This window comes from Hyla sarda, chromosome 1 (assembly GCF_029499605.1).
Source record: "Hyla sarda isolate aHylSar1 chromosome 1, aHylSar1.hap1, whole genome shotgun sequence".
NCBI classification, from domain to species: domain Eukaryota; kingdom Metazoa; phylum Chordata; class Amphibia; order Anura; family Hylidae; genus Hyla; species Hyla sarda.
The window spans coordinates 270,392,379-270,418,812 of record NC_079189.1 but is presented as its reverse complement, the minus strand read 5'-3'; the positions used below and the strand labels follow the sequence as shown (position 1 = coordinate 270,418,812).

The window sequence follows — 26,434 nt, the reverse complement described above, 5'->3', positions numbered from 1 at the left end:
AAATTTATTTATAAAAAAAAAAAAAAAAACGCATAGGGTTCCCCGTATTTTCATTCTCAGCCAGATACCAACCAAGCAGCAACAGCCTGATGTTACTAGGGTGGGCCAGGACCATTGTTACTGGCCCTCCCAGCCTAAATAACACCAGTGTTTTACCGCTAAAGCCCAGGAGCGCCACTTTTTATGCTCCGGGCCTGTTGGTACCAGCTCTTCCTGGCACACCCTGTGGCGGTGGGTACCAGGGTAATAATTGGGGGTTAACACTAGCTGTTTTTGGTGCTAACGCTAAGCCCCAGCTTAGTAATGGATTCCGTCTACAAGATGGTTTCCACTACTAATCCTGAAAATTCAATTATAAAAAACACGACACATTGAAGAAGAAAATTTTATTTAAAAAAAAAAAACACTCCTCCCACAGCCCTCGTTAACCATTTTATTGACATTAAAAAAACGCTGGTCATCGTCGAGTCCACTGAATCTGACGTAGTCTTGCTCATTCACGCATCTGAAATGAGAAAAAAAGAAAAACACAAAAAATGGGTTAGTATTTGGGGAGAGCGCACATAATGCAGCATGTTCCTAAACTGGGAGCCTCCAATTGTTGCTAAACTACAACTCCCACCATGGGGGCTGTAGATAAAAAACCAGCTGGAGCCTCCCTGTTTGGGAACACACTGCCAGAAAGGCTATATTCCCATTATGCAAAATGCATAATGAGAACATAGCCATACTTACCACCCTTGCATCAAGCCTGGACTGTGTAGCTCCTCCCCCTAATGATGTCATCACTAGGGTGCGGAGTAGTAAAGGTCGCAGGGGGTCTCAGGAATGAGACCGAGTGCAATCTGTCCCTCTGCCGATCTGTCCCTTGGACTATCACTCCCATCATGGGACATTCTGTGTCCCATGATGGGCGTAGTTGTAGTACCGCAGTGTTGAGGGACGGCTCTTGCACATCCCCCGGCTGCGGGACTCTATTGGGACTGTTAGGACTACTACTCCCATTATGGACAGAGTCTGTCCATGATGGGAGTTGTAGTCCCGGGGCTGAGGTGCAGATTGCAGCCGACTCCTGTATACACCGACTCCTGTATACACTGTCATAGTTCATAATCCCCGCCGCCGGAACACAGGAGCTCTGATTGGTTAATAACTATTCACCAATCAGAGCTCCTGTGTTCCAGCGGGGATTATGAATTATGAGAGCATATACAGAGGCCAGCGGCATGTGCGGCTTCACTGCACTACAGCTGTCATAATTCATAATCCCTGCTGAAACACGGGAGCTCTGATTGGTGAATAGTTATTAACCAATCAGAGCTCCTGTGTTCCGGCGGCGGGGATTATGAATTATGACAGTGTATACAGGAGCTGGCAGCAGTGCAGTGAAGCCGCATGTGCCGCCGTCTTTTTAAGTTAATAAATGCGGATCGCTGCGAGTCTCTGCAGAATGACCTGCTGCGATCTGCACCTCAGCCCCAGGACTACAACTCCCATCATGGACGGAGTCTGTCCATGATGGGAGTAGTAGTCCTAACAGTCCAAATAGAGTCCCGCAGCCGGGGGATGTGCAGGAGCCAGCCCTCAGCACTGCGGTACTACAACTACTCCCATCATGGGACAGATTCTGCTTTTCCAGGAAAATCTGCTGAGTTGCCCATAGCAACCAGATTGCTTCTTTAATTTAGCAGAAGCCATGTGAAAAATGAGAGAAGCGATCTGATTGGTTGCTATGGGCAACTCTTCCAGGAAAGTAAAATTTTACCACAACACTCCATCCCACCCTGGGACTCGAACCACCACCAGGGTCTCCCATCCACTGTACTGCTGAGACCCTCCTGCTTGTCTTACAGTTTTACATACCGTGAGATCTCCATAGACCACAATGGGCCTATTGGTTTCAACAGGCAAAAAATTAGAGTTAATGCACTAGCCCATAAGTTCCCTATAAAGAAGGGGGGCTCAATATTCGCGAATATGCGCAGCTATTTTCACATATGCGCATATATTTTCGCATATGCACATACAAAAAAAACGAATATAACGAATATGCGAATTTCGCGAATATATGACGAATATTCGTCCATATATTTGTGAAATATCGCGAATTCGAATATGGCCTATGCTGCTCATCACTAATATATAGGGATTGGTATAGGGTGAGGTACTTATTGATCAGACAAACCCACCTTGACAGCAGAGGAGTTTCTGTATCCTTCCAGGCCATAATCAAAACCTTCCTGGCTCGGAATAGAAGAAAGCCTATACACAGCTTACCATGAGAACTCATAACCACATTGTTAATAAGGCCCAGTAAACACTTGAGTGAGGGTTAATAGGAATTGCAAGTGGTCATGTTGGAATTGTACAACCTCCCTCCAGAATGGAAGCACCCTTGGGCATTCGCAAACTGCATGGAAGAAAGTGCCCACCTCTGCCGAGCAGTGGAAACATAAATCTAAGGACACTACCCCTATCTTTTTAAGTCTCTCAGGAGTGTAATATAAGTGGAGAAAATGTAGATTGGATTAAAAGATCCCCGGCAATGACTACAGTGCCATAATACACTGCTCAAAAAAAATATATAAAGGAAACACTTAAACAACACAATGTAACTCCAAGTCAATCACACTTCTGTGAAATCACACTGTCCACTCAGGAAGCAACACTGATTGACAATCAATTTCACATGCCGTTGTGCAAATGAAACAGACAACAGGTGGAAATTATAGGCAATTATCAAGACACCCCCAATAATGGAGTGGTTCTGCAGGTGGTGACCATAGACCACTTCTCAGTTCCTATGCTTCCTGGCTAATGTTTTGGTCACTTTTGAATCCTGGTGGTGCTTTCACTCTAATGGTAGCATGAGACGGAGTCTACAACCCACACAAGTGGCTCAGGTAGTGCAGCTCATCCAGGATGGCACATTAATGCGAGCTGTGGCAAGGACGTTTGCTGTGTCTGTCAGCGTAGAGTCCAGAGCATGGAGGCACTACCAGGAGACAGGCCCATGCATCAGGAGACGTGGAGGAGGCCATAGGAGGGCAGCAACCCAGCAGGCCCGCTACCTCCGCCTTTGTGCAAGGAGGAGCAGAGGAGCACTGCCAGAGCACTGCAAAATGACCTCCAGCAGGAGGTCCACTCCACAGACTCCATGAGGGTGGTATGAGGGCCCGATGTCCACAGGTGGGCTTACAGCCCAACACCGTGCAGAACGTTTGGCATGTGCCAGAGAACACCAAGATGGGCAAATTCGCCACTGGTGCCCTGTGCTCTTCATAAATTAAATCAGATTCACACTGAGCACATCTGACAGACGTGACAGAGTCTAGAGATGCCGTTGAGAACACTCTGCTGCCTGCAACATCTTCCAGCATGACCGGTTTGGCGGTGGGTCAGTAATGGTGTGGGGTGGCATTTCTTTGGGGGGCTGCACAGCCCTCCATGTGCTTGCCAGAGGTAGCCTGACTGCCATTAGGTACCGAAATGGGATCCTCAGATCCCTTGTGAGACCATATGCTGGTGCGGTTGGCCCTGGGTTCCTCCTAATGCATGACAATGCTAGAATGTGGCTGGAATGTGTCAGCAGTTCCTGCAAGAGGAAGCCATTGATGCTATGGACTGGCCCCCGTTCCCCAGACCTGAATCCGATTGAGCACATCTGGGACATCATGTCTTGCTCCATCCACCAACACCATGTTGCACCACAGACTGTCCAGGAGTTGGCGGAAGCTTTAGTCCAGGTCTGGGAGGACATCCCTCAGGAGGCCATCCGCCACCTCATCAGGAGCATGCCCACGCGTTGTAGGGAGGTCATACAGGCACGTGGAGGCCACACACACTACTGAGCCTCATTTTGGCTTGTTTTAAGGACATCACATCAAAGTTGGATCAGCCTGTAGTGTGGTTTTCCACTTTTGAGTGTGACTCCATATCCAGACCTCCATGGGTTGATAAATTTGATTTCCATTGAAGATTTGTGTTTGATTTTGTTTTAAGCACATTCAATTATGTAAAGATGAAAGTATTTCATAGGATTAGTTCATTCATTCAGATCTAGGATGTGTTATCTCAGTGTTCCCTTAATTTTTTTTGAGCAGTGTATGTTTTTTCCACCTCCTTCCACAGAACAGGGGTAAGGGTAGGGTCATTGATCACCCGTTTCGTAAGCAGTGGCAAATAAACCTGGTCCGTCTGACTGAAGAAGGAGATAGCCCTGAGTAAGTGGCTTGACACAACAATTGCTCCACCTGGGAGACCTCCACCTTTAGTTCACCAATTTGTGCCCTGACAGCATGGGCAGGTGACACACAAAGGTGACCTAGAGAAAAGGGGGGAACAGTCCAAGGACCAAACCTGAGCCCAAGGACCAAGCCACAGTATAAATAGGGGGACGAACAGACAGGGTAGAGTAAAATCTGTAGAGGACATTAGTTAGACTTTTGTAGGAGCCAAGTAGCACCCTTGCCAGAGTGGTCGCTACATTAGAGAGATCCATATCAATCCACAAGTCGGCATAAACTATTTGGGATGCTAGGAAATAATTATACATGTTGGGGCGGCATGACCACCAAGAGATTTAGTGGCCTGCAAGAGGGCCATATGCAGCCTAGAAGGTTTATCCTGCCAATAGAAGGATCTCAAAGCCCCGTCTATTTCCCTGATATAGTGCAGAAGAGACATGGAAGAGCTAAAGAAAATTGCACAGATGCACCATACTAAAAAAATTGAGTACTAATGTCAAAGGGAGAAGGTTGAAGCTGGAGCTTAGTTTTAGCGGGGAGGGGATCTTAGTTAAGAGTAATATACAACCCCCAAATACCTAAACTGCTTGGCGGTTATCTGAAGGGGGACAAGGAAAGACTGAGAGAGTCTAGAGGGGACGGAGATGGGCATCAATGATGATTTTGCCCAGTTAATTCTGAGGCCAGATTAGTACAGACACGTTCCTATACAGCAGATGCATCTATGCATGGAAATGAAGACCAAATCGCAAGGCCTCCAGCAGGCTCCAGAGATATTGCCACTCCATAGAATCAAATGCCTTTTAAACATCTAGGCCAAGAAAAAACCCAGGAGTGGGGTCTTTCGAGGAGGTGGCAATATTCAGATTTAGGCACACTTGGGGACATTTATCAAGGTATTTAGATCCTTTTTTTTGCTTACAAAAGTCGCACAAAAAGTCGCACATGCGCCTACGCATTTTTTTGTGTGACTTTTCGGGGTAAGCAAAAAGTTACAAACAGCCTTACCTGAGCAAATTTCAGTTTTCACTTTATAGTGGTCAGGTATTTAAAAAATAAAAAAAAGTCACAAACCCCCTTCAAAAAGTCGCAAGTTAGACCTGGAGTACAAAACTCTTGTATCTGAGCAAATTTAAAAAGTCGCCACCGCTCATCTCCGTCCGTCCCCCCCCCCCCCCCCCGCCGCTGCTCATCTCCCTCTCCCCGCCGCCGCTCATCTCTCCCCCGCCACCAGCGCTCATCTCTCCCCGCCGCTCATCTCCGCCCCGAGCGGTGGTGGTGGGGGTGAGATGAGCAGCGTTGGTGGGGGAGACATGAGCGGCGGTGGGTAGCGATGAGCAGCGGTGGCAGGGAGAGATGAGCGGCGGCAGGGGAGAGATGAGTGGCAGTGGAGGGGGAGAGATGAGTGGCGGCGGGGGAGAGATGATCGGTGTCAGGGGAGAGATGGTTGGCGGGGGAGAGATGAGCGGCGGCAGGGGAGAGATGAGCGGCGGCAGGGGAGAGATGAGCGGCGGCGGGGGAGAGATGAGGGACGGCGGCGGGGGAGAAATGAGTTGGTCTCAGCCAATTACGGCACCGCCCAGGAAACATGAAATTATCGTGTAGTCTCATATTTCTGGGAGCTGGCTGCCCCGGCCCCGCCCTTTATCTCTTCCCGCCTCTGCTCATCTCTCCCCCGCCGCTGCTCATCTCTCCACCCACCGCCGTTCTTCTCTCCCCTGCTGCCGCAGCTCATCTCTCCCATGCCGCCGCTAATCTCTCCCCACCGCCGCTGCTTATCTCTCCCCCGTCTCCCCCAGGAGAGATGAGCAGCATTGGCGGGGGAGGGATGAGCGGCGGCGGGGGAGAGATGAGCGGCGGGGAGGGATAAACGGCGGCTAAGGAGAGAGGAGTGGCAGCGGTGGGGGAAAATAAAAATCTACAGAATTCACTTACCAAAGCGAAACAATGATAAATGTCCCCCCGACTGTTGATATCCTGGCTTTGCCAGCATAAAAACGGTTTGATCAAGATGATGTCATGACCGACTGGAAGGACAGAGAGAGTGAGCCCTAAGCTGTCCCTAGTAACACTCTACCTGCCTTCCAGTCGGTCATGACAGAATAACCAGCCCACCTGGTATTTTTCCATTTAAGTGTGTATTAACACTCTAGGATGTACAGAGCAATTTACTATTCTCCCTGGATAGGGAATAGTTAATGCTCTGAACCAATGAGAACTCGGGTAGGTCTATTTTAACCAGAGTCCTCCTGCATTGTCTGCTGGTTAATTGTGCAATAATGCTACTCTGTTTATGTCTGCTTGAGCTTGCACCTTGTATTTATCTTGTGATATTATCTGAGTTTCAGCCATGGTTAAATAGTCTTGTTTATTGTAGATTTTAGTCTGTGTTACATCTTTCAGTTTTTTTAGGATTGTAACTCCGTTCTGCTTAGTCTGTGTTTACACTGAGTCTTGCTTGTTACCTGTGCTCTGTATGTTATAATTCCTGTTTGGTATCCTGGAGTCTATTCAAAATCATCCAGTTCTGGCCTAATGTTTCGTGTTTTATATTTTTGTTTCCCACTAAGTCAGCTGCCTGATCACACGGTGGGGTGTTCCATGCTGGCTAATAGTCTATTTGGCTTTATTATTCTGTCTACTCCTTTTGTGGAGTGGGGTGTCCAGTTTGTTTGTTCAGTGTCCCAGTATGTCCCAGTGTCCCATTATGTACCTGATCAGTTTAGTGTTTTTCATTCAGTTCTTCTGCTTATCCCCTGCATCTCTTGGATTCTGCTGTATACTTGTTGCATACCTAGTCTTGTTCATTTAATCATTAGTGTTGCTTGCGAATATTCGCAATTCGAATTTTAATCGCGAATATCGCATATTCACGAATATTGCACTATATCTTCGCAATTATGGATATTCACTTTTTTTTTGTTTTTTTTGTTCACAGTACACATCACAGTGATCACCAGTCATCCCTCTCTGCTCTTCGCATATGCGCATATTCGCGAATATTGAGCCTTCCCTTCTTTAACCCCTTAAGGACCCAGCCATTTTACACCTTAGGACCCGGCCATTTTTTGCACATCTGACCACTGTCACTATAAACTTTAATAACACTGGAATGCTTTTACTTATCATTCTGATTCCGAGATAGTTTTTTTGTGACATATTCTACTTTAACATAGTGGTAAAATTTTGTGGATACTTGCATCCTTTCTTGGTGATAAATCCCAAAATTTGATGAAAAATTTGAAAATTTCGCATTTGTCTAACTTTGAAGCTCTCTGCTTGTAAGGAAAATAGATATTCCAAAAAATTTTTTTTTAATTCACATATACAATATGTCCACTTTATGTTTGCATCATAAAATTGACGTGTTTATACTTTTGGAAGACACCAGAGGGCTTCAAAGTTCAGCAGCAATTTTCCAATTTTTCACAAAATTTCCAAACTCACAATTTTTCAGGGACCAGTTCAGGTTTGAAGTGGATTTGAAGGGTTTTCATATTAGAAATACCCCACAAATGACCCCATTATAAACACTGCACCCCCTAAAGTATTCAAAATGACATTCAGTAAGTGTTTTAACCCTTTAGGTGTTTCACAGGAATAGCAGCAAAGTGAAGGAGAAAATTCACAATCTTCATTTTTTACACTCGCATGTTCTTGTAGACCCAATTTTTTAATTTTTACAAGGGGTAAAAGGAGAAAATGTATACTTATATTTGTAGCCCAATTTCTCTCAAGTAAGCACATGCCTCATATGTCTATGTAAAGTGTCCGGCGGGCGCAGTAGAGGGCTCAGAAGCGAAGGAGCAACAAGGGGGTTTTGGAGAGTACGTTTTTCTGAAATGGTTTTTTGGAGGCATGTTGCATTTAGGAAGCCCCAATGGTGCCAGAACAGCAAAAAAAAAACACACATGGCATACCATTTTGGAAACTAGACCCCTTAAGGAACGTAACAAGGAATAATGTGAGCCTTAATACCCCACTTAGTACCCCATTATTTGACCTGAAGAGCACTACGGGCGAACTACAATGCTCAGAAGAGAAGGAGTCATATTTGTCTTTTTGAGAGCAAATTTTGCTCGGGGGCATGTCGCATTCAGGAACCCCCTATGGTGCCAGAACAGCAAAAAATACCCACATGTCATACCATTTTGGAAACTAGACCCCTTGAGGAACGTAACAAGGTATAAAGTGAGCCTTAATACCCCACACAGGTTTCATGACTTTTGCATACGTAAAAAAAAAAAAAACTTTCACTAAAATGTGTTCCCCCCCCCCCAAATTTCACATTTTTGCAAGGGTTAATAGCAGAAAATACCCCCCCAAAATTTGTAACCCCATCTCTTCTGAGGATGGAGGTACCCCATAAGTTGACCTGAACTTCACTACGGGCGAACTACAATGCTCAGAAAAGGAGGAGTCATATTTGGCTTTTTGAGAGCAAATTTTGCTCGGGGGGGGGGGGCATGTCACATTTAGGAAGCCCCTATGGTGCCAGGACAGCAAAATAACCTCAACATGGCATACCATTTTGGAAACTAGACCCCTTGAGGAACGTAACAAGTGGTACAGTGAGCATTTACCCCCACTGGTGTCTGTCAGATCTTTGGAACAGTGGGCTGTACGAAATTTTTAATTTGCACAGCCCACTGTTCCAAAGATCTGTCAGACACCAGTGGGGTGTAAATTCTCACTGCACCCCTCATTACATTCCGTTAGGGGTGTAGTTTCCGAAATGGGGTCACATGTGGGGTTTTTTTTTTTTGCGTTTGTCAAAACTGCTGTAACAATCAGCCACCCCTGTGCAAATCACCTCAAATGTACATGGCGCACTCTCCCTTCTGGGCCTTGTTGTGCGCCCCCAGAGCACTTTGCGCCCACATATGGGGTATCTCCGTAGTCGGGAGAAATTGCATTGCAAATTTTGGGGGGCTTTTTTCCCTTTTACCTCTTGTCAAAGTGAAAAGTATAGGTGGTGTAGTATAGTATAGTATATGCTGGTGTAGACCCCAACTTTACCTTTTCATAAGGGGTTAAAGGAGAAAAAGCCCCCCAAAATTTGTTAGGCAATTTCTCCCGAGTACGGCGATACCCCATATGTGGCCCTAAACTGTTGCCTTGAAATACGACAGGGCTCCAAAGTGAGAGCGCCATGCGCATTTGAGGCCTGAATTAGGGATTTGCATAGGGGTGGACATAGGGGTATTCTACGCCGGTGATTCCCAAACAGGGTGCCTCCAGCTGTTGCAAAACTCCCAGCATGCTTGGACAGTCAACGGCTGTCCGGCAATACTGGGAGTGGTTGTTTTGGAACAGCTGGAGGCTCCATTTTGGAAACAGTGGCGTACCAGACGTTTTTTATTGGGGAGGGGAGGGGGGCTTTTTTTATTTTATTTTGTGTTAGTGTAGTGTAGTGTTTTTAGGGTACAGTCACACGGGCGGGGGATTACAGCGAGTTTCCCGCTGCGAGTTTGAGCTGCCGCACAAAATTTGCTGCATTGCAAACTTGCAGCCTGATACTCACTGTAAGCCCCCTGCCCATGTGAATGTACCCTGTACATTCACAGGGGGGGGACCTCCAGCTGCTGCAAAACTACAACTCCAAGCATGCACAGTCTATCAGTGCATGCTGGTAGTTATAGTTTTGCAACAGCTGGAGGCACACGGGTTGGGAAACACTGAGTTAGGAAACAGACAATGTTTCCCAACCAGTGTGCCTCCAGTTGTTGCAAAACCACAACTCCCAAACATTCTCAGGCATGCATGCTGGAAGTAGAAGTTCGGCAACATCTTTAGAGCCAGATGTTGCCGAACTACAACTCCCAGCATGCTTGGAATTGTAGTTTTGCAACATTTGGAGGACTACAGTTTGCAGACCACTAATACAGTGGTTCACAATCTGTGCCCTTCCAGATGTTGCAAAACTACAACGCCCAGTATGCCAAAACTGTCCAGGCATGCTGGGAGTTGTAGTTCTGCAACATCTGAAGGGCCAGATGTTACAGAACTACAACTCCCAGCATGCCTGGACAGTAAGGGCATGCTGAGGATGTGTAGTTTTGCAACATCTGGAAGGGCACAGTGGTCCCAAAACTGTGGACCTCCAGATGTTGCAAAACTGCAACTCCCAGCATGCTCAGACGCCAAGGGCTGTCTGGGCATGCTGGGAGTTGTAGTATACAGGGTTCCATTACAGCAATGCATGTCGCTTTACGGCGACGTGCATTGCTGTAAAGGGCCCGACTGCGGCTGAAGATCCACTCACCTGTCGCCGCCGCCGTCTTCATCGCCGGGATCCGGGTCTTCAGGGATGAGGTAAGTACCGGGGCCGGGCCCCAGCACTCCCCCGTCCCCGCCGCGTCCTCCGGTCTTCCTCCCGTCCTATCCGGACTTCCAGGGGCCGGGCAGGGCGGGAGGAAGTAACCGCCCCCCCCCCCCCCCTGCGATTGGTCGGTTAGCTAACCGAAGAATCGCAGGGGATAGGAGGAGGTGGCAGGCTTGCCACCTCGCTCCTATACTTTAGCATGGTCCTGGCTGTCTGTGACAGCCGGGATCATGCTAAATTACCGCGCGGTCGGGTCCCAGAGACCCGATCAGCCCGGTATCGCCGCAGATCGCAGGGGCGATTTCCCCTCGGCCCTCCTCGGCGTTTGCCCTGGATGCCTGCTGAAGCATTTCAGCAGGCATCCGGTTCCGATCTCTGCCCGCCGCGCGGCAGGGACCGGAAAACGCCAGGACGTACAGGGATGTCCTGGGTCCTTAAAGCCCAGGGTGCGGGGACGTTCCCGTACGTCCTGGGTCCTTAAGGGGTTAGTGGTATAGGGAACTAATGCAGTGGTCTCCAACCTGCAGATCTACAGATGTTGCAAAACTACAACTCTCAGCATGCCCGGACAGCCATTGGGATCTCACGGTATGTAAAACTGTAAGATCAGCAGGAGGGTCTCGGCAGTACAGTGTAAGGGATACCGTGTGGTGGTTTGAGTCCCGGGGTGGGACGGAGTTTTACAGTGTTGTGGTTTAACTTTTTTACTCGTGATTGAAAAATGTAGGTCAATTGGTAATTAAGAAAGCCTTTGAACTGTGGGAACTAGGTCAATTGGCAATTAACTGTGTGTTTGAACCGTGGGAACTCGGTTAATGGGGTACCAAATATGGGTATTGGGGTTAATTGAAACTGGATTTAATGTGTAGGGTTGGGTATTCATCAAAACCTGTCCCGAGGAAAAGTTTCTGAGTTGCCCAGAGCAACCTATCAGATTGCTTCCTTCACTTTTCAGAAGCCTTTTCAAAAATGAAAGAAGCTATCTGATTGCTTTCTATGGGCAACTCAGCAACTTTTCCTCTGGACAGGTTTTGAGAAATCTCCCCCATAGGACGAGATTTATCAAAACCTGTGCAAAAGAAAAGTTGTTCAGTTGCCCATAGCAACCAATCAGATTGCTTCTTTCATTTAGCCGAGGCCATGTGAAAAATGAAAGAAGCGATCTGATTGGTTGCTATGGGAAACTCAGCAGCTTTTCCTGGAAAATCTGCTGAGTTGGCCATAGCAACCAATCAGATCGCTTCTTTCATTTAGCAGAGCCCTTGTGAAAAATTAAAGAAGCGATCTGCTAAGGGCAACTCAGCAACTTATCCAGGAAAGTAAAGTTTAACCATAACACTGTAGCACTCTGTCCCACCCCGGGACTCGATCCACCGTATTGCCGAGACCCTCCTGCTTATCTTACAGTTTTACATACCGTTAGATCCCCATAGACCACAATGGGCCTATTGGTTTCAACAACCAAAAAATCACAGAGTTAATGCACTAGCCCATAAGTTCCCTATGAAGAAGGGAGGGCTGAATATTCGCGAATATGCACAGCTATTTTTGCATATAGTTTTGCATATGCGCATAAAAAAGCGAATATAATGAATATGCGAATTTCACAAATAAATGACGAATATTCATCCATATATTTGCGAAATATTGCAAATTCGAATCATGTCTTCTGTTTATCTTGATTGATCAGTTTATGAACTGTTTGTTAAACTATTAGAACTATATTCTGCCCTGTTTGTATAATTATATTATATCTTGTTGTCTGGTAGTTCTCCCATTTCTGGCCTATGGCTGAATATGTATATCAGTGGTCTTCAACCTGAGGACCTCCAGAAGTTTCAAAACTACAACTCCCAGCATGCCCGTACAGCCATCAGCTGTCCGGGCATGCTGGGAGTTGTAGTTTTGAAACATCTGGACGTCCGCAAGTTGAAGACCACTAATGTATATTATTAGTTTTTACACCCACTGCACTTTATCACAGGAAGGGACCAGCTCCAAGTTGTCGGTTCACCATTTAGAGTGGATGGACAAGTAGGCAGGAAGAGTGTTACTAGGGATAACTTAGGCTCACTCTCCCTGCGTTACAAGTAACTCCACGTGTAAAAAGTGAATACAATAAAAGAAAAAGGGTTGCAGACCTCAAGGTATATACTTACTATATGTGGAATGGATCACTGGGTTTTTAATAAAAGTATATAGTGGTTAAAATGGGATATATGTGTAATGGAATAGAATGTGCAGACTAGTTGTATAGATAAAAAATGTACATAAATGATCTCAGCAGGGCCCTTGCTAGAGACCAGTATTAAAAAATGAAATAATATTAAAACAATGATGTAAGATAAAATAAAATAATAGTTTATAGCAGCCACCTCTGTATAACTTGGATTATATTTGGTCAAATCCAGCCGTTTCTGTTATCTGATTTGTATTATCGGCAGTCTTAGAATAACAGTAGCAAAAGGTGTTGGAATCCAGGAAATATTGTAACAAAAAGTATATATATATATCTCAAAAAATATTTAAAAAAAAAAGAAAAAATCTGTACCATGAAAACCATCTAACCAATTGCTGCAGATCCAATGTGATGTCCTTTTTTTTATTTTTCTATTTTTATAATTCATATATTTTTCTAAATTGTGTTATATATTTATTTATTTATTTTATTTTTTTTATATTTTTGAGATATATATATTTTTTGTAAACATTTTCTCAAATATTTTTATATATTTGTTATATTTATATATATTTTATACACATTTTCTACATACATTCATATAAATTCATATTTTTACACATTTTTATAACACACCCCTATCACATCCAAAAAATCTTACACAATATCCGAAGAAAACTCAGTACATATCATAGGTCACATATCACTTTATTATACATCAATCACCCATTCATTATACTCAGACCAGTTGTAAATAGATGAACTTATATTATCCCTTCTATTTAATCCATTTCATGTTTTAAAACAAGCCAGCAATCCAGTCCTCGGCTTACAGCAAACTCCCGCCAAATTCAAAGCACACAGACTATATAAATGTCCACAGAACATGGGGTACATCAGCTATTGAAAAAGGGGTCTCCCCGAAACGCGTCTAGCCCTGTACCTACTTCACACAGACCACCTCTGGAACTATTACCCACTACCAACATTGGCAACAGCTGGAACCCCCCATTGCAGGGACCACTGTTCAGGACGAGCGCACGCTGCTGCACATACAAGCATCACCTGCATCCACTCACCAACCTGCCTGTTTGCCGTGATTCCATCCGTAAGACCAAGCAATCATCTGTTCCCCACCGGAGGAGGTTCAGGACACACCGCGCAGACACATCTATTGTGCCGGCTGCCCAGCCGAGCCAGCCTGCGACAAGGAGCCCAGCACACCAGGGGCTACCATCCCCACCCAAACGGAGCGGTGAGTGGTGCAGTAGCACCAACAATCATTACTTGCTACAGTATCTCTGGATCCATACTTGTTACAATATTTCCTGGATTCCAACACCTATTGCTATTGTTATTCTAAGACTGCCGATAATACAAACCAGATAACAGAAACGGCTGGACTTGACCAAATATAATCCAAGTTATACAGAGGTGACTGCTATAAACTATTGTTTTATTTTATCTTACATCATTGTTTTAATATTGTTTAGTTTTTTAATACTGGTCTCTAGCAAGGGCCCTGCTGAGACATTTATGTAACTAATTAATCAATAAACATTTTTTGGTTATCTATACAACTAGTCTGCACATTCTATTCCATTACACATATATCCCATTTTAACCACTATATACTTTTATTAAAAACCCAGTGATCCATTCCACATATAGTAAGTATATACCTTGAGGTCTGCAACCCTTTTGATTTTTTGCACATGTTGTTTTTGCATGATAAAGAGGTCCTTCTGTGCTTTAGCCTAAGCCAGAGTGGGATCCCTAACAACCACTGCCTTCGTAAGCTGCCCCTCTTGATTAAGACAAATGTCTCAGCCCCTATATATGGCCCTCTGCCCTGCAACACCCACAATAAAAGCCCCTCTGATAGTAGCCTTATACACGTCCCACTGTAATAAGTGATCAGGGTGGGCACTATTATGCTCCCAGAAACTATCATGGGACTTATCAAGGGCCATAGAGACCACTTCAGAAATTAGCCACAGGGTGAATGTGCCATAATCTAGAGGAGGGGGAGGGGCCAAGACAAATACAGGGCAGAGAGGTCATAGATTCCCCTATTGGTATTGTCCACCTCACATATCATAGCCAGTAATAAGTCAATCCAGGAGAAGGGCTTGTTGACCAAGGAGTAATATGAATACCTGGTCTCCATCAGATACATCCAATGCCAGACATCCTGCAAGCAATCCACACAATCCACACCCTCTTAAAGGCCAAAACATTCTGTCCCATCACATAGGTCTCCTGCAAGCAGATAATATGCGGGAGGGCCCGTTTAAATTTGGAGTCGAGATCCTGGACATTCCAGTGTATAACCTTGAGAGTACTTGTTTATAAAAGGCAGAGAGCCAAGAAAAGGAGGTCATCTAGGTTAACACACATGCACAGAGACATACTACAGACAAACACACAAACGGCATACAACACAGAACACAGATGCAAAAATAATTTTCTCATTAAAACTCCCTGTCTATAACTAAACAGAATTAAAAGTGCAGACCTAGGCCCTAAATATAAAGGTAAAACCTTACCAAAACCCTACTCTAGCTACCTGAAAGCTCTCGTTAGAAACCTTGTGGTTAACAAAGACACCAATGATAACACTGAAGAAGCTCGAAAGATTTAGCCACTATGGGGGACATTTATCAATGTTTGCTTATATATTCCTTTTTTTAGTTAATTTTTTCTTACAATTTTTTTGCTTATGTGCGACTTATTTATCAACTGCTTTTAGCCTGTTAAATTTATTTCATGTAAGCAATTTTTCTTTTTTTGCTTTGGTAGTGGCTTTTTCTGCTCCATGTCTGAGCTGGAGTAAATTTAGTAGGTTTTCGTACTTGATAAATCTCTGACCACTGCAAGTCAAAAATCACTTTTTGCTTTGGTAAGCAAGATTTTTATTTTTTGCTTAGGACACTGCACAATCAAAAAGTCGCAGAGTAGTCGCCTTTTTTGCGGCAATTTTAAGCAAAAAAAATCTACTAAATGTCCCCCTATAAGTTGTATATGGGACTACATATATAGCCCCCGTCTTAATTGTCAGCACGGTAAATTTTTTATGGAGTATGCTACATTATTAAATCAGCATTCCACAAAAAGTATATACATGAGCAGAAACTCCGTTCTTGTATGAAATGCTGTGAAATCTCTGGGCCAAGTTCATATGGGGACATTTATCAATGTAAGATAGAATAGATTTTACCCGTTTGCTTGGTTTGCACAGTTTCTTAAAATTTACCAAAAATGTGCACAGGACTTGATAATTTTTGCAAAATTATAGAAACCAATGAGCTGCAGAGATTGGTTTGCGCAAATAATAACTACAGCTCCACTGCATAAATTGGTGTACGGTGCACCAAACAGTAGGAAACTTTGAAAGATGTTCTATCAAAAACTGGGCAAAAAAATTGCACAAAAAAAAGCAATTGCTCAAAATTTGCAGGGACATTTAGTACATTGAAATGGTGTAAAGCCAATGATAAATGCCCCCCCCAGATTGAGCAAAAGTGAGTGTACACTTGCCTTTCACAAATGTCCCTGCTTCTGTACACACTTTTTGTGACACACTAATCTATAGGCATTAAACACCATGGAAAGTATATATAGTAGCTAATGCATTTGTATGCATTGCTGCTCACATACAGCTGTCTCTAGGGCACCTGTCCATCGCTGAAATGTCAGGCCACTGCCATGTTTTTTACTAAATTTTTATATGGAAGAGTGACCTGAAAAAAACATTAAACAAAAACACAAGAAAACATGTTTAAGGTATGCCAAACAGCTTGCATCAGATCCCCCCAAACACTTGGAAGAAGGTGTTCTGTTCAGATGAGACCATTATGGGAAACACTATGGGGGAGATTTATCAAAAGCTGAGCAGAGAAAAAGTTTACCAGTTGCCCATAGCAACCAATTAGATTGCTGCTTTAATGTTTCAGAGGTCCTTTCAAAGATTTAAGAATAAATCTGATTAATTGCTATGGGCAACTGATAAACTTTTCCTCTGCACAGCTTTTCATAAATCTCCCCATATGTTTCGCCCAAACCCAGCATTTCTCTTTACTCCAACAATACAATTCATGGTGATGGTAGCATCATGCTGCGGGGATGCTTATCCTCAGCAAAAAAGATAGTTTGAGATGAAGGTTCATCACAATAAACCTAAATCTATAATCAAAGATACACTGAAGCAGTTTATTGTGGACATTAAAATGTCTAGTAATGGCTTGGAAGAATAGCCAAAAATCCCTAAATAGGCTAAGCTAATACCCCAAGGCTTGCATCTGTAATTGGAGGATAAGTTAGTTCCACAAACTAGGGACTTTCAAGGGGAAAGCACAGTACAATTTCCTATTTTATTGTGTTTATCTTTTGGGTGGTTTAATGTTTTATGTAATAAAAAGAAAAGTTTTACAGTTTTAATTAAGCATTCACTAATATCTGTCTTTTCCTTTAGACACTGCCCTTTTCGAAAGTTACACTCAAGGCGAGATACGAGAACTTGTTTCTACTCTTGTAGAGAGGTACAGTCAATCCATACACTCTGGGGAAGACCCAAAAAATGTAGCCAGAATGAAGAGAGCCCGTGCACGCAAGCAGCCTTGTACCATAAAAGAGCTCGAAGTGAGAGTCAGCGAGCTTGGTCTTGGATACATATCCGACGAAACAGTTCTGTTCCGCTATTGCAGTGGTACGTGCGAAACTGCTGTACGGAACTATGACCTCTCTCTTCAGAGCATCCAAGGCAAGAAGAAGATAAAAAAAGAGAAAGTAAGAGCCAAACCTTGTTGCAGGCCTCTTGCATACGATGATGATATTTCTTTTTTGGACGCCAAAAATCATTACCACACCATCAAAGAGGTATCAGCTAAGGATTGTGGCTGTATCTGACAGGTATGAAAACTGAAACAGCGTATAGCTACTAGAGTATAAAAAAACAAAACAAAATATAAGGCTTTATCCTATGGAGACAGGTGATCACATTTTTTATTTCTACCTCACTATATCGCATACAATGAGATATGACTATTAAATAAAATGGTTGATAATAAGTGACTAAAAGAACTAGATGGAAACGAGAAGCTATAGAGGTCTATCTCTCCTGCAAGAAGGATCTTAAAGAAAATACAGGATTAAAGTTCTGGCAATGGGACATAGTATTAAAATATGAGGACAAATGCCTGCATCATAATTGTATTGCATGTGGACTGGGCTGATACACTCAGAGTAAAATATTTATAGGGTATTCTCTGCTTCCAGTGACATATCTGTGTTCTTCAAACTAAAAATGGATTCAATCAAATGAATTACGTACAGTTAAATTGGGATCTGTTTTTGTTTAGCTGGGGTAGGGATCTCTTTACAACAAAAGAAGCAGTCACAGAATATCCGTGCCAAAATGTAAGCTCTTACATCTGCAACTTATAACAATTACTTTAAAGTGTACATTATCTCTTACTATCACAGGTAGCCTGAAGGCACTAGGTTATCAGCATTATTTGATTATATACATGTAAATGTATTTTGCCTGTAAATGTCATTGAATGCTGAAATATATGCGTTAATGTAATTTCTGTATTGGTAATATTTATTATTAAATATTAATATTTAGTATTAAATATAGTTCAGGATCTGGTTATGAAATAGCAGTATAAAATAATGACACTTTCATTTATATTTATTTTGAGTTATAAAGAAAGTATTTCCACTCAAATCCTAACATTGAGCCATACTTAACTAAGTAAGCAGGAATTATAGCTTGAGAAGAGTTTAGTAACTATGGCCCTGATTTACTAAGAGTGGAGTGTAGTTTTCTTTGTGGGTTTTAATTCCCTACAATTTTCTTCGACAGTATTTACTAACGTTTCCCTACATTTTGCACTTTTCCCTACATTTAGCTTTTTTTTTTTTTTTTTTTTACACATGCTCGGATCTGTAGGGTTTTCCTCAGCTGAAATCCACCACATTTTTGTAAAAACCTTAGTAAATATGTTGGGTTTTATGAAAATGTTGGGGGCACACCCCTTTTCTGTGGCCAGACCCCTTTTCCAGACTGTAATTCCCCTTTTTCGGGTTTCTTCAGTAAAATGGAGAGTTGGTTGCTTCTTTTTTTTTTCATTTCTGGCGCAATGAGACAGAATCTTGTTTACAATAGTAAATCAGGGCCTATGTTTTACTTTCTTACAGAGATATTGTAAAATAAAGAACAGCGAAAGGCTGCGCACCTTGTGAAGCCCGCAAACATAGACTTACCAGTAGTATCTCAGTAAGATGGCTCTATACCATGGATAGTTGCGCTAAGAGCACACCTCTCCATGTGTGTCAGGTATAGCTGGTCAGCTGCCTTGTGGTCCCTGTGGAATCAATTGAAACTGGCCGGCGTAACATCAACAGGAATGACGTTAGAAACTCACAGGAAGATGGGACATCTGTCTGGGAGGTTCTCTATTTGGGCAGTAATAAGCCAATGGAAAAGTGGATTCAGCTCACAAGTTCATGTGACAAGTCAAGAATAATAAACGATAAATAATAAACAGGGTTTAAAATTTGGCAACTTTGTACATATGAAAATATGTATCGTATTGAATAAAAAACACTGGTTGTCATCCTGTGACATCACATCACATAGAATGATACAATACTTAACATTATGAATAAAAAGGACAAATTACTATAAAAATGAATATACCTGGACAGAGGAAATAAAACTATTTCGAAGATATGTGTGATGACTGAAGCATGATTATAATACCAAAGAATTATTAATGTCTTCAGAGGATTTTTATTTCAACTGCTAAGGTATATTTATTTTTATAGTTTTTATTAATTTGTACTGTTTATCCATGAGATGACGATCAGTGATTTAATACAATATAATTTTCATGTATACTATGTTGCCAAAATGCACTTATTCTTTTCCTTTTTTATTTATTGTTTATAATTACAGACTTTTCACATGAACTAGTGACCGAGATAGACTCTCTCATTTGCTGTCTTATATAATGGATTAATTTGTCGTATACCGTATGCCTGATGAGGAGCCCAGTTTGGGCTAGAAACACAAAGTGTGTAGCAGTGTATATAATAAAGCCTTTTAAGCCATATATACTATTGGCTGATTAATGTCTGATTGAAGAAGCGCCCCTACAGATATCCCATCTTCCTGTGGTAGCTTCTCCCTGCCTACCAGCATTGTCTCTCTCTGTTTGGGTATAGATAGTGACCTATTAATCAAGGCCAGCAGGAAAGGCAGAAGCCGCTAGGCACAGCCCCGATGACTTGTGGTTTGAAAATCATGAAAGTGATTACAGGTCAATTTAGCTAAAATGGCTGTTAAGACTTAGCAGAAAATTCCAATGTCTCCCTTAGCATGTGTTCCCATGTTCAGGTTTTTAATTGTAACTATTCAATGCAGGTCATCAATGGAGGACACGTACCAAAAAAAAATTTCCACCTGGAAAACACAGGCAGTGGACTTGCAAATAGGGGGCGCCAGCAGATAATGACTGCACTAGGAATACTCAGAAAAGGGCCGTCTCTATAGATGGCAATGTATAAACGAATTCATGTCAATGAAGCCGGAATCAGGATTTCTTCGGCAGATGTTTCCACCACGGAAAATTCCGCCATGTGCAGGGTGCAGCAGAATCCCATTGAAAGCAATGGGAGTCTTCTGAAACAGAATTTCCAAGCAGAATTTTTCCGCTGGATTCCGCTTGGAAATTTCCTTGTGTGAACATGGCTTAAGATTACTCTTTTCATGGCTTTGTATTCAATAATTGCAATTTAAAACATGATTGTCGTTTACACAGACAAAAGCCCAAAATGAGCACTGATCGAATATGTACAGTACAAGTGGCTCATTGAAAGGACATATTAGACACACTGCACCAATAAGGCTTTATTCACACAGCAGAATATCTGCATGGAATTCCACATGAAAATTCTGCATAAATTTTTTACCAATTCACTTCAATAGGATTCCGTTGTCTGGTTCACACACCAGAATTCCTGCTGCAGAATTTCCGCTGCAGGAATTTCATTGAAGTAAAAGAATTTATTAATTTATGTGGAATTTACTGCAGAATTTTCAAGCAGAATTCCATGCAGAAATTCTGCCATGTGAACATAATATTATTAGGAGTAAAGACTGTTTACTTACATTATTGTCCACAGCACATCTAGGGGGAAATCATTATCATTGGTTTTACATAGCTTTTTTGGTGCATACAGTCTACAAAATTTTTACACAGGTTTTTGTGTAACAGGATAAAAAGTCCCAAGATTTTGTTCAATGAGTGGACCATAGAAAATGGTTTACTGAAGATAAATTTCAAGAGATGTGTACCTGCACAAAATTGATAACATTTCCTGTGACCATTTATCCTTGTTGCCCATTTTGGTCTTGAGGACACAGCCATTTTTATCTATAGCATTTTGGTTTCATCTTTTTTTCTGATATATACGGTACATTTACACTGTGTGGGATCAGAAACAATATATTTTAAGAGTTCAGACAATTACACATGTGGTAATATTAAATATGTTTATTATTTTTCTTTTTTTTTCTTATTTTTTTGCAAAATAGGAAAGATGAGTGATTTTATTTTTTTATTAGAGGACAAGCATTTTAAATAATTTTAAAAACAGTTTTTTATTTTACTCTTTTTAAGTCCTCATAGTTAATTAGATTGCATTCACTGTAAAATGCAATGCCTATTGCATATCTTTATACAGTGAGATCGGCGCTCCACTGATTCAGCCTGGCTGCGTCATTGGATCAGCAATCCAGCATCATTAGGCAGGAAAGGGACCTTCCACCTCCATTTTAGCTAGTCAGAACCCCGTGATCGCATCTTGGGGTCTGATGAGCCCACTAAGTTAACTGGCATATCTAATTTAATGCTTTAGACACCATGCATGATCTGCATTGGTCACAGTGTCTTAAGGGTTAATAATATGCAATGGCAGGATCACCACTGCTTCCAGTCATTAGTGTTGAGTGTCCAGCTACTCATAGTAGCGACGCTCAAAGCTATTAGGCTTCCTCACATTATAGTTAAATGTACGCGCCAGGGCATACATTTTGGCCTTGGTGTGTTAAGCCCCAGAGGGCAGGGACATCTAAGAGTTAAAATAAATAGAGCACATACCAAAATTTTAAACCACACAAAACAAAGGTGTACAAAAACCATTCACCAACAATGATAAATTTACCCCCTAGTGCTGACAAGCGATAATCTATAGATCTGCAATTGTAGGCTGACCACTGGGCCTTTTGTATAGTGCAGCACTATTCCTATTTGGCCAGTAATCACCCTGTGTAAAAGAGCCTTAAAGGGGTACTCCGCCCCTGGCATCTTATCCCCTATCCAAAGGATAGGGGATAAGATGTTAGATCGCTGCGGTCCCGCTGCTGGGGACCCCGGGGATCGCCACTGCAGCACCCCGCCATCATTACTGCACAGAGCGAGTTCGCTCTGTGTGTAATGACGGGCGATACAGGGGCCAGAGCAGTGTGACGTCATGGCTTCGCCCCTCATGACATCACGGCCCATCCCCTTAATGCAAGTCTATGGCAGGGGGCGTGACGACCGCCATGCCCCCTCCCATAGACTTGTATTGACGGGGGCGGGCCGTGACATCACGAGGGGCGGAGCCGTGACGTAACGATGCTCCGGCCCCTGTATTGCCCCTCATTACGTGCAGAGCTATCTCGCTCTGCGCAGTAATGATAGCGGGGTGCTGCAGCAGCAATCCCCGGGGTCCCCAGCAGTGGGACCCCGGCGATCTGACATCTTATCCCCTATCCTTTGGATAGGGGATAAGATGTCTAGGGGCGGAGTACCCCTTTAAGTAGAGCAAACATAATTACCAATCTTTGACTTCTCTTGTCACTTTTACTAAAGGCCAATTTTAGACTCTGAGTGAAAATCCTTTTTAGTGTATTTTTATTGCATTCACAAGGACAGAGACATTTATCTATGCAAACTGGTGAGTATTTAAGACAATAGTTTCTAACTTCACAGGGAATGTTATGTTGATATGCTTAGTTTCACCAAAGATTCAGTTTCATCTTAAAGTTATACTGTTAACTCTCTTATGATGCATTCACCTCACGCTTTGTGCAACTGGGGGCATCAGGGATACTGCATCAGACAGTTTTGGTATTATTCTGCTGTGTAATCCAATGAGCCAAACTAAGTAAGCTAGTGACTCCGGTTGGGCAACTTTTTTTTATTTGGACTGAAAAGCATGGTCTGCGATGGTTTTTATGTCTGGACCAAAGCCGGATACAGTCAGAAAATGACCTAACCAGAGTTTTTAGCTGAATCCTTTTGGATTGGATTGAATGGGGTATGACATGGGCTCAGCAGGGATATGGCAGCAGGTGGTTTTGAAATTCTCTTGTTCAATATAGCCTCCAGAGCTGCAAAACGTGGTTTTGACTGGTTAAATGCTTGCATTTGCCCTGCACCAATGTTGGGATATCTAAATGTATGAATAAAGCTGGATGTCAACATTTTCCTTGTCAGTAGGGTGACATCCTACACAGTTATATAACAACAACCTTTAGGGGTCGCCCCCCAAGGGGTTAACCCTAAACTAGAAACCCCCCTTAAAACTAAATTTTATTAGATCATTTAAAATATATATGAGCTCCGGTGTTGTGGTTAAAAGCACAGCTAGTAGTTGCTTGAATAGTATATTTGCATCCTATAACTTCTTTTATGATGATATTGTGCTATGTTGCCACTAATCTATGGATGCCGTTATATTAACCCCTTAAGGACGCAGGACGTAAATGTACGTCCTGGTGCGGTGGTACTTAACGCACCAGGACGTACATTTACATCCTGTGCATAACCGCGGGCATCGGAGCGATGCCCGTGTCATGCGCGGCTGATCCCGGCTGCTGATCGCAGCCAGGGACCCGCCGGCAATGGCCAACACCCACGATCTCGCGGGCGTCCGCCATTAACCCCTCAGGTGCCGGGATCAATACAGATCCCGGCATCTGCGGAAGTGCGCGATTTGAATGAATGATCGGATCGCCCGCAGCGCTGCTGCGGGGATCCGATCATTCGGAATGCCGCACGGAGGTCCCCTCTCCTTCCTCCGTCCGGCTCCCGGCGTCTCCTGCTCTGGTCTGTGATCGAGCAGACCAGAGCAGAAGATCGCCGATAACACTGATCTGTTCTATGTCCTATACATAGAACAGATCAGTATTAGCAATCATGGTATTGCTATGAATAGTCCCCTATGGGGACTATTCAAGTGTAAAAAAAATAAAAAATAAATGTAAAAGTAAAAGTAAAAAAAAAGTGAAAAATCCCCTCCCCCAATAAAAAAGTAAAACGTCAGTTTTTTCCTATTTTACCCCCAAAATGCGTAAACATTTTTTTTTATAGACATATTTGGTATCGCCGCGTGCGTAAATGTTCGAACTATTAAAATAAAATGTTAATGATCCCGTACGGTGAACGGCGTGAACGGAAAAAAAAAAAAAAGTCCAAAATTCCTACTTTTTTAATACAAAAATTATAAAAAATGTATTAAAAGTTTTTTATATGCAAATGTGGTATCAAAAAAAAGTACAGATCATGGCGCAAAAAATGAGCCCCCATACCGCCGCTTATACGAAAAAATAAAAAAGTTAGAGGTCATCAAAATAAAGGGATTATAAACGTACTAATTTGGTTAAAAAGTTTGTGATTTTTTTAAGCGCAACAATAATTGAAAAGTATGTAATAATGGGTATCATTTTAATCGTATTGACCCTCAGAATAAAGAACACATGTCATTTTTACCATAAATTGTACGGCGTGAAAACGAAACCTTCCAAAATTAGCAAAATTGCGTTTTTCGTTTTAATTTCCCCACAAAAATAGTGTTTTTTGGTTGCACCATACATTTTATGATATAATGAGTTATGTCATTACATAGGACAACTGGTCGCGCAAAAAACAAGCCCTCATACTAGTCTGTGGATGAAAATATAAAAGAGTTATGATTTTTAGAAGGCGAGGAGGAAAAAATGAAAACGTAAAAATTAAATTGTCTGAGTCCTTAAGGCCAAAATGGGCTGAGTCCTTAAGGGGTTAACAGAATAGCACTGATAGCTGCTAGTTAAAATGTGAATAGCCCTCCGCTTCCCGACGTTTCGTTGGATAAACCAACTTTATCAAGGTACAGAGGCTAATGCAATTCATACGTTTCTAAGAGCAATAACAACAATGGCACAATTTAGGGGGAGATTTAGGAAAAGTTGCCCATAGCAACCAATCATGTTGCTTCTTTCATTTTTAACAAGACCTCTACAAAATGAAAGAAGCAATCTCATTGGTTGCTATGGGCAACTGGGCAACCTTTCCTCTGCACAGATATTGATAAATCTCCCCCATAGAGTTCTAAGAGAAAATGCTACAGAATTGTTATGTCATTTACTTAAATAGACATATCAGAATTGTCAGGCCACATTTCATGGGATTTTCACATTTAAAATGTGAATTAAAGTTGAGCAACTTTGTAAATATTTTGCTTTGCATTCCTTGCCTTGTTTCAAGTTCATATTGTTTTCTCCAATCAGATACATTGTTGTTTCTTACTTCTTGAAAGTTATACTGGTTTTCTTTTGGTTTTGTTGTTGGCCATGTGACTAAACAGCACAGTTCTAGTTATATACCTGTCAAACTTTAAACATTTTTAATATGCTATTTTGAGATAGCCCCAACGGCCCTGTGATCTATTCCCTGTAACATTGTTTCTAAATTAAATATTTTAAATATCATTGTACCATACCACCCACTTATTAGAACATGTATCTTCCCAGGGTTACCTATAGGACCATTTCCTTCCCTTTAAAATATGAATATTATTTCACCTTATTTAACTATGTCTATAGGCTGATGCCTCAACTATATTGTGCACGACTTTCAGGAGATCTAGTGTCAGTTATAGCGTCCACTCCAGTAAATGAAAATTCCAAGCTTCGCTAACCTGTTCATATCTGCATGGGAGTGTTTCCTACCCAGAATTGGGTTTATTTATATAATTATTTATTTACTAATAATTTATATTTGTCTAACATATGCTCATCATTTACCAACATACATTCACACATACTGGTGGCTTCCTTACTCAGTATATTGACATATAGAAACCATTTGTGTTTGTGATCCATGCTTGGTTCGTGGTCCATGCCTAAATCCTTTTCAGACCAAGCACACATTTATGTAGTTACCCTATCAATATAAATAAGATAATTCCCATGATAGAGTTTAAGCCACTGAAGAAAAGAGACGGTTCTCTTGAAACGCGTCTGACATACTGTTTACAGATCCACATCATCCACCTTTCTTATTGCCATTTCAGAAACCTCCAGATTATCCCCACACACTTGCAGCATGCGCTCCAGGGCCCAAAGAAAATGCCACTTACAACCCTGCTCACACCTTTGGGGGGGGAGCAAAGAGAAAAGACATCTCACTAGATGGGTGGGTGGGGGTCGATGGCAGGGAGAAGGGAGTCCTAAAGCTGTCCCTATAGACCACTCTCCCTGCCTACTTGCCCATCCACCCTAAACAACGGATCGACAGCTTGGAGACAGTTCCTTCCTTGCACTAAAGTACATTGAAGTCAAAGTCAACAAAACAAACAGAACTG

The 26,434-nt window shown here is 42.4% G+C and overlaps 2 protein-coding genes across 5 annotated transcripts in view; one reads left to right on the top strand and one right to left on the bottom strand.

Annotated features, from left to right (window-relative positions):
- The window catches only part of NRTN (neurturin), a 580,165-nt gene extending 557,990 nt beyond the window's left edge, over window positions 1–22,175 (top strand). For 2 of the 3 annotated variants that reach the window (XM_056572334.1, XM_056572338.1), the window contains exon 3: window positions 17,226–22,175. In XM_056572334.1, coding sequence (XP_056428309.1) covers window positions 17,226–17,659 — 434 coding nt within the window. In that variant the 3' untranslated portion in view covers window positions 17,660–22,175. Of the gene's footprint in view, window positions 1–13,519; window positions 14,007–17,225 lie in introns of those variants that run through there. The other variant, XM_056572327.1, reaches the window with a different exon arrangement.
- The window catches only part of LOC130368515 (zinc finger MYM-type protein 1-like), a 352,083-nt gene that overhangs the window by 101,455 nt on the left and 224,194 nt on the right, over window positions 1–26,434 (bottom strand). The gene's annotated exons all lie outside the window — the stretch shown is intronic.